The sequence below is a fragment of the Alosa alosa genome, chromosome 21 (genome assembly GCF_017589495.1).
Source record: "Alosa alosa isolate M-15738 ecotype Scorff River chromosome 21, AALO_Geno_1.1, whole genome shotgun sequence".
In the NCBI taxonomy this organism is placed as follows: Eukaryota; Metazoa; Chordata; class Actinopteri; order Clupeiformes; family Clupeidae; genus Alosa; species Alosa alosa.
The window spans coordinates 12231948-12241111 of NC_063209.1; the positions used below are offsets into that span (position 1 = coordinate 12231948).

Consider the following 9164-nt stretch of genomic DNA (forward strand, 5'->3'; position numbering starts at 1 on the left):
TCCATCAATTTTTTTATAATTTGAGATAAAGTGCATTACCTGCTAAATAGTTTTGGCGGCCCCTTCTTTGAGGCACACACTTCTGGAACATTTCATTCCTCCAGGAAATGGAACTCAATACAATAACCATCGTATTTTTACACAGGGAATGTTCATATCTTACATGCTTTCCGGGACACATGAATTTTATCATTGACTCAAGTCCAGCTGCATAAAGGCCCCTTGTGAAAACCGTAGAGAACAGCTCCAGCCACGATTTTCCAAAAACAGGCAACTCAATCTCTATATGTACATCTGTTGCAGTGCGGAAATCCTGTACATCACAAATGTGGATGTAAACATGAGGATAGGACGCGGCACTCCATGGGAAAAAAAAATATATTTATTATTTATGAATATAAGCAATAGTCAGGTCGGCAAAGTTGTTTTGTGGAACATCATCTGAAATTGAGTCCAGATGCTTATAGTCGAGTCAAAAAAGCTGCATTTTGTGAGTGTTTAAAGGAAACAGCTATGTATCACATACAAAGAGATGAAAACACACATGTAGACCTTAGGACCTTACACCACACATAATTCTGTGTATCAAACAGGAGCTGGAACTGGAATAACTTGAAAACATGATACTGAATGCTGTCCAATTACATTTTTATGGGTTATGGGCATCCAACTGAGACGTGGTGTAAAGTAGCTGGTCTTGACCTCCTTGTAGTGTCAAGACAGGGGCAGGGGTCATGTGTGCTTAAAAGTCAACAGCAAGCGGCTGGAGTGTAAAATGGTCTAAAGTGAGACAATTCTCCATGCCATAGCGCCATAGCTCTGAATCACTTTGGAAAAATCCAGTTAAATCAAACGAAATAGGACTGTTTGTGTAATTTTAATACATATCTGTTTAAAACAGACTACACACCGATGTGATAGCTCTGTGCAGACAAAAACACAATGTTATTTGTGCCATTTTATCACATCATCCCCTAGCTACCTTTCAACTGCGGATTATCAGCATTCCTGGCGGTACTTCAAAGACTAATGGTAGGTTTTTTTTAGGGAACATAATAATCATAAACAATATTAACAAATGTGTGAGTGCAAACAGAGGGGACTAAGCTTTTGGGTGCTAAGCTGTTTTGGTGGCCCTGGCAGAAGCAGCTTCCCCCAGGCTCTGCCTGAGCTGATGCCCATTTAGTGTCTGGTGTGATTGACATCTGGGCGATTACGGTTGGGTCCCATCAGGACACGCCATTGATACCCGCTGCCGCCACACATCTCGGAACACGCCGTTGACAACGCAAGCGATTAGCCGCTGCTGAGCGGCCAGGCAGGTGAGTGAAAGATGACCACTGAGATAAAGCATCGCTGGCTGCCACCAAGGGCCTGGCTGTTACCCATAAGCCACCTGGCCTAAGGAGGTGGGGGTGGGGTGGTGCGGAGGGTTGGGGAGGCAAAGGCCGAGCATAGAGATGGCTGCCTGTGTGAACACCTTTGTGATTTATCCCCTGGCATAAAGGCATTCACTCTCCAATCACCCCCACAGACCAAAGCCAGGCTCCTTTCAGAAAGTCTGGCTCCCTGAATGGCCACCACTGAAAGGAAGATTAAATTAAATCTCTGAATGCTGAAAGCTTAGGCCGCATGATATAATGTGATCTGAGGCCCAGGTTACTCTGTTAGGAGAATGAAATTATTCACGCCTGGTGATAATAAAATCTCTAAGTGCTGAATTTAAAGAAAGAATTAATGGATATTGCTGTTGTCATTCATACAGTTAATTTAGTCCCAGTGTTGAGCCGTAGTGCATCGCTGGGTGACTGCCAAAGGTGTGTGATACAGAGAAATGATATGTAAAGAGAAATCAGTTTTTCATAGATGTGATATTAATTTATTGTCATAAAAAGTGAAAATGACTCAATTGATTTGGACTGCAGTGTAGTGGAGGGACAAGAGTGTGATCTTTTACAAAAAACTCTTTCATTTTCTGCATGCCAAGTCATTGTGCATCAACCTCTCAAAGTGTTTCTGTATTTGTAATTTGTCTTGATCTACAATGATAAACAAAGCAAAAAAATAAACAAAAAGGCAAGAATTTATACAAAATGTAATTTAAAAAGACAACTATTTACATAAACAATCGCCAATACAAAATCTTGACTTTATATTTGTTTCATAAACAGGGCTCAAGTGAAATTATGCTCTTAAAAACTTTCACTGTATCCACATATATACATGTGTCATTCTTACAATTTTTTGCCAGATTGTGGTTAATTACTAATAACAAAGATCACAACACATGAAACGAGTCAATCCTTTCGAAACAAACAAAACAAAAAATAAATGTCTTTAAAACACTGTCTTGTATTTGACTCAACGTGTTTCGATGGTTCTATGGGGACCTGTTCTCTTTGACCCATTTGCCCCGGTACTGTCAGCAGCGGGGTCTCCCCTGGCGTTTGGAGAGGGGCCACGTGCCGTGTCAATGGCGTTAAATGACCGATGAACGAACGGGAACTCGCTTTTCGTGTTCCGCCTCGCGAGCGAGCGAGCGAGGACGAGAGCAGCCAGCTGTCCTTATCTGACTGGGGCTTACGCGCTTGGCATGGCGTGGGGAGCTATGGTATCTCTCTTGCCCTGTCAGAGCTCCGAATGCGACACGCTACTCTCTTACTGTCAGCTCAGCTCCTCCAAAAACAACTAACACAATCTCTCCAAGGGCTCTCCTCCTGAGCCGTGCATGAGAATATGAAATCGCAGGGCTTAGGAGCTGAAGTGGCTCGTGAAATTCAGATGCAACGGATAACGTCTTAGTTACCTAGTAACCACATGGTCATATTTAGGGCAAAACATAAAAAACTGGTAGAGAGAAAAAAAAGAACTTATTGGCAAAGAAACTTCCAACAACAGGCGTGTGATTTTTATCACAAGCGGTTTGAGTGCTGAAGAAATTAAAATGATTAAATCAAAAGAGTTTTTTCCCCTCTGTCATAAACAGTTTGCTCATAAATGAGGCCTTTGAATAGATTGTGGTTCTTGCAAAGCCATGTCTGTCACAGATAAATGTGCTATTTTTTTCACAATTAACACTCAAAAGATAAGATGTCAGACTACTGTAATTTCTTTTTTTTTCTCTCTGTCTCTGACGTCTTTTGTGTCTCGGAGACGTGCCAAACATTTTCCTCAACAATTCCTCTCCGCCGCAGTGCTTATACAGAAATCTGAGCAACTGTCAAAAGTGTCACTTCTTTCGTCTGCCAGAAAAAAGAGTTCCACTCACAGAGCTACTGGGTATGTCCCAGGGGTCTAACTACCCCAAACCACTCGCTGAACTGAATACACATTGGCAGAAAAGGAGAATAGTACTATTAACTATTATAAATACAACACAACTTTTATTAAAAAGTATTCTTTGAAAAATAATCTTACATTTCACACAGGTATTAAATGTGAGCAAGCTAGGAAGTCTTTTTTCTTCTTCTTCTTCATCTGCAAGGCTTTCGTGGGGAGTTGTTTTAATCCCGGGTTTCAGGTTTTGGTTGGTGTGCGACGTGTCCTTTAACAAATGCTAATTTTCTATGTCATCTGTCATAACCGCCCCTCCTGCGCTGAAAATTTAATAAACGGCACCCATTAAGTCTGCCAGGAACTCTTGCTCTGGTAACCCATCACAGCCCCCCTCGCTATACTCTGGAAGGGCATGCCGTGGTAGCCGTAGCCGCGGGGTTCTCAGGAACGAACGCATTTCTCCCACCGCCGACCGTGCTTGTCTGGGCTCGCAGTCAGCAACACCTTGTGAAATGCAAGCCACTGACTCATAAATACCACGGTGTGCAAGGGGTGTGGGGTGTGAGGTGGGGGTTGAAGTCTGGCCCAACCTGAAAACCTCAAAAAGACCTGTATGGTTTTGTCTACGTGTGAGGGTGCATATGTCTCTGTGAGTGTGTGTTTGTGTGTGTGTGTGTGTGTGTGTGTGTGTGTGTGTGTGTGTGTGTGTGTGTGTGTGTGTGTAAGTGTGTGTTTGTGTGTCTGTGTGTCTGTGTGTGTGTGTGTGTGTGTGTGTGTGTGTGTGTGTGTCTGTGTAAGTGTATTTGTGTGTGTGTGTGTGTGAGAGAGGGTCTGTTGAAACGTCCACAAATATAATGAGTAACTCCTTGAACAATAATCATGAAAAAAAAGACAAAAAAACATTCAAGGAACAACAACGAGTGATGATGATGGTACAAAATGAAGAGAAAGAAGTGAAATGTCCACAATTAGATATCGCATACTTAGAAAAAATAACCTAATACAACTGTTTGTCGTTTTTTTTTTCTTCTTCAAACTAATACTTTGTGAGGAAAAAATAGTGAGACCTTGAGAAACAGTAAGGCAATCACATCGCAGGCGTGAGGAGGGTCTAGATGCCAAGAGTCAGTCATCTAGCTGCACCCTGTAACCTGAGCTACGAGAGGGTCCATTTTAGGATGGGGCAGCCTGAAACTCCATGGCTTCATTTGATTAAAAGCCAGTCTCTCTTCTTATCTCTTCTCTCTTCTTCATCCTGGTCAGTATGTTGACTTGAGGCTACTTTGTGTTCCTTGTCGTCTTTTGTTTTGTTTTGTTTTGCTTTGTTTTAAAAAGCCTAACCCAGGAAGCGGTTTACTTTTCTTCCAGGAGGTTTGGATGGCATGTGCTAGACCTCTGGTGACTCTTTATGGAATAACATCATCCTCTGCACTCCTTATTCTCTACCTAACCCTTGAACCCCGTTACCCACCCAACCCAGCCACCAGGCAGCACCCCCAAACATTACGGACACAGAGGGTGGGGGCATAGGAGGCTCCAACACCACACTTTGGGTGGAGAAAGAGACATCAAAATAAACATCAAAGTTGGAGGTTCATCTCTCTCTCTCTCTCTCTTTCTTTGCATCCTTCTCTTATTTATCCCCCATTCTACTTCTGTTCCTCTGTTCAACCTTGCAGTGTCAAGAAGGGTCAAGGCTGTTAGCAAGAAAAAAACAAAGAAAAGCAAAACAATAACAACACCAAACAAAGAAACTACAACAGGAAGTGAAAGTGTGGTTCACCAGAGGTCCTTGAGCAAACTTCAAAACAGCACGGATGTCTCTCTCTCTCTCTTTCTCTCTCCACCTCTTCCTTCTTTCCTCCATTTTGTTTCTGTCCATCAATGTTCCACATACAGGGCCCCCCCTCTCAGACAAAACCGCTGTGTTTCCTCCCCTTTCCCCCCCCCCCACACACGCTCTCTCTTCGTCACACCTTGTAGTAGATGTTAGCGGGGCTCTGAGGGGGCATCTCCTGGACAATGTAGACAGGGTGTCCGTAGTCGCCGCTGACCTTCTCGTAGTGCGGGCAGTAGTTGTTCTCTGTCCGTAGCGGGATGATGATGTCGGAGGGCTCGGACCCCGCTCCCCCGACGACCCCCACGCCGCCCGCTCCTTTGGGGCTGGCCAGCGTGCTGAGCGTGAGGGCGGCGGGCCGCGGCTGGGCCGGCTTGCGTCCGCGCTTGCGCACCTTGATCAGGAGCACCACCAGGAAGATGATGAGCACCAGGAAGATGACGCAGCCGGCGCCGATGGCCGAGAAGACGGCGATCTTGGAGCCCAGGAAGCCCTCGCTGGTGCTGCTGGTGCTACCTCCGCCACTGCTGCCGCCACCTCCACCTCCACCACCACCTCCACCACCGCCATTGCCGCTGGTCTTAGGGTTACCAAGGTCTGAGGAAAGAGAGGATAGATACTGTGAGAAAACTTCAAATCAGCATGTAAAGATACATACTAGCATTACTGCTAGCAGATTCATTTTTTCCGTACTGAGGAAAACCTTTACTTTTCCATTTGTAACTGTAATCAGAATTTGTTCTTTATAATTCGCTCTGTGAACAGATAAAAGATAAGAAACCTCAGTTCTAGCACTGAGGAAACTTGAACGATCAGAGAATGTTTGATCATTATTCATGTCTTCAACAAAATTTGCCAGTACAGCACAAAGGTAAATATAAAGATGTATTTTATTCATTATTTGTTTCCCATGAATATGAACCCCATGAGCCCATGGAAAAAAAAAAGAGTGCATAAAATAACAAGTTCTGCGAGTGAACTATACTAGAGCATATGAATGATTAGGCCAGTCAGTGCACTGGATAGTTGGAGATATATGACAAACATTCACTGCTTTTGAGGGAGGAGAAAATTGATCTTTTGGAAAAACACAACCCACAGATATGTTTTGACGTGCAATAAAACCCTGTCAGCTGTAATGTATGGCAGCTAATGTATCTATTTTACTGGTTGCCTGCAGACATTCAGAGCGGATTCTCAGGATGAAAGTGCAATAAGCACTGCCTGTTGATGTCTAATCCAATGTTCAGGTTCTCAAACTGGGCAAGAAGCAGGAAAATAAGGCTATATTACAAACCAAAATGTTGAATAAGACAAAAACAAAACAAAAAAATAAAAGGCCTTGGAACAAAACGAATCTGCAGGGAAGGCAGATTTCTCTCTTTCTTTTTTTCCGTTGCACATCTGATTTTGTTTTATCCCCTCTCCTGGCCCTGGGCCTAGATGGACAGAGCCTTGACAAAAAAATGACTACTCCAGTGACTGAAATGTGAGCGGAGGAGAATTTTTTTTGTTTTTTTTTATACGGTCAGGGAGGATGCCAGAAGTTTCCCTCTCTCTATTTCTCTCTCTCTCTCTCCAACTCATCCCTCCCTCCCTCTTCCACTCCCTCCCCTCTTTTCCTCTGTCCAACCCTTTATAGATGTCTCTTCCTTAGCCTTGCTCTGACGCACACACACGCACACACATACACACACACACACACACAGACTCATTCAGACACAGACAGACGCGCGCACACACACACACACACACACACACACACACAGACACGGGCAGGCACGTTCAGACCTATACACACACACTCAGCACAGGGAGTTTAATGGGCTCTCATGACTCCATCAGTGATTGTATCTGTTTGGATCTCGGGGTTGTGCTGAAAGAGCCTGCAGTGCAGCAGGGCCTTGGGAGTGCATGTGTCTGTGAATTTATGTATATATATGTGTGTGTGTGTATGCATGTGTGAGTTTGTGTGTGTGTGTGTCCTTGTGTGTTTATTTGTGAGAGTAAAATATCTCATAAAATATATCTGTATAAACTAGCTGTGTCTGTATACATTAGCTGTGTTTAAATGTCTGTTTGAGTGTGTGTGTATAGGTCTGAACGTGCCTGCCTTTGTCTTTGTGTGTGTGTGTGTGTGTGTGTGTGTGTGTGTGTGTGTGTGTGTGTGTGTGTGTGTGTGTGTGTGTGTGTGTGTGTGCATCTGTCTGTGTCTGAATGAGTCTGTGTGTGTGTGTGTGTGTGTGTGTGTGTGTGTGTGTGTCTGTGAGTGTGTGTGTGTGTCTGTCTGTGTCTGAATGTGTGTGTGTGTGTGTGTGTGTGTGTGTGTGTGTGTGTGTGTGTGTGTGTGTGTGTGTATGTGTGCCATCTCACCCGTGTTGCCCGTGTCTGGCGGTCTGTCTGCGCCTGGGTCTCGGCTGGGCGGGCTGTAGCCGCCGTCTGGACCCTCCACTCCCGGGAGATCCGTCATCACTGGGTCCGGCAGGATGGCGTTAGGGTCTGCCAGCACAACACAACACACATCAACAACTCACCCAAACAAACAAGCACTGTAAACAAACAAACAAATAAATAAAAAAAACAGTGGAAGAGTGACAGAGAGAGAAAGATAAATGGAAGAAAAGAGAGGGAATGAGAGAGAGAGAGAAAGAGAGAGAGAGAGGGAAAGCTACATACACAGAGGGAGAGAGGAAAAAAAGAGAGATAGAGAGAATGTGTCAGACAGAAACACGGAGAGCTACAAAGAGAGAGAGCGCATGAAGAGTGTGAAGGAGAGAGAAATAAAAAGGGAAAGAGAGTGTGTGGGTGGATGGGGAGAGATGCAGAGAGGGAGGGAGGGATGGAAGGCGAAAAAGAGATAGAGAGAGAAAGAGCCAATTCCATCTGGCATCAGACAAAAGCAGGATAATAACACTTTTGTACAGCGCGCTGGGAGGCCTGGGCGATAGCTGAGAGGAAGGAAAGGGACAAACACTAGAAAATCAGTGGCCGACACTCGAAAACTGACCAGCGTCCTTCAAATGATTTTATTATAATATACGACCCGCATTAAATGCTAATGTATGGATTTGTGCAGTTTGCGCAAAAAAACATGTAATTGCATAAGGAGGTGAGTGAAATGCATGGAGCATAAAACATCATCAGTGTGGCGAACCGCTCCCTCGGTGTACATTAGAGTGGACGGATGAATGACTGCACGCGGCCGGCTTGATTTGTGTGACACGGCACTCTGCGAGCCCCCGCGACATACGGAGAAAACCTCTCCATCTGAAATGGGGGGAAAAAACGACCGCCAAGGCAAGTCCCCGGCGCCCATCTGCTGGGCTCAGCTTGTTGGGGTGGGGGGGGGGGGTCAGTGGGATGGGAATTGGTGGTGGTGGTGGTGGTGTTGGTGGGGTTAGGCGGGCGGGTGAAGGAGGGATTGCTTTAAGGCGAGCCACGGACTTGTGCCTGCGAAATGCATCACAATCTCAGCGCGCTATCATAAGAGCCATTTCATAGCTAAATATTTCCCTCCTCTTAAATAAACACGCCATGGAATGCATTCTCCAAACAGCAGTGAGAGGCAATAAGAGCGAGATTGAATGAGAGAGAAAGAGAGCCAGAGAGAGAGAGAGAGAGAGAGAGAGAGAGAGAGAGAGAGAGAGAGAGAGAGAGAGAGAGAGAGATTACAGAACACAGTGAGCTTGCACATGCTATGGCAACAGAACACACTCATGCATGGCAGAATGGGGTTAAAGCAGTTATATATTAACTTTTTATTGTTATTCATTATTCATATGGTTAAAAGGCCATAATATGCCTTATTTATCGGCAGTTTCTGCCAGGACCCACACTCCCCCTGAGAGCAGAAAGACAGGCAAGAGAGAGAGAGAGAGAGAGAGGGAGAAAGAGAGAGAGGGAGAAAGAGAGAGAGGGAGAAAGAGAGAGACAGGTTTGCTGAGCCCTAGAAAGACAGAGGGAAAGAGACAGAGAGAGAGAGAATAAGAAAGAGAAACAGAGAGGGAAAAGAGGAGGAGTGGGAAAGAGAGAGTTGAGAAGACAGAGAGAG

The 9164-nt window shown here is 44.9% G+C and overlaps 1 protein-coding gene across 1 annotated transcript in view; it reads right to left on the minus strand.

Annotated features, from left to right (window-relative positions):
- Positions 1 to 5235: 5235 nt before the first annotated feature.
- LOC125286459 (ephrin-B1-like) overlaps positions 5236 to 9164 on the minus strand; it is a 52807-nt gene continuing 48878 nt past the window's right edge. Inside the window, exons 4-5 of the mRNA XM_048231560.1 lie at positions 7487 to 7612; positions 5236 to 5710 (exon numbers count right to left, since the gene is read on the minus strand). Coding sequence (XP_048087517.1) covers positions 5247 to 5710; positions 7487 to 7612 — 590 coding nt within the window. The 3' untranslated portion in view covers positions 5236 to 5246. The remainder of the gene's footprint in view (positions 5711 to 7486; positions 7613 to 9164) is intronic.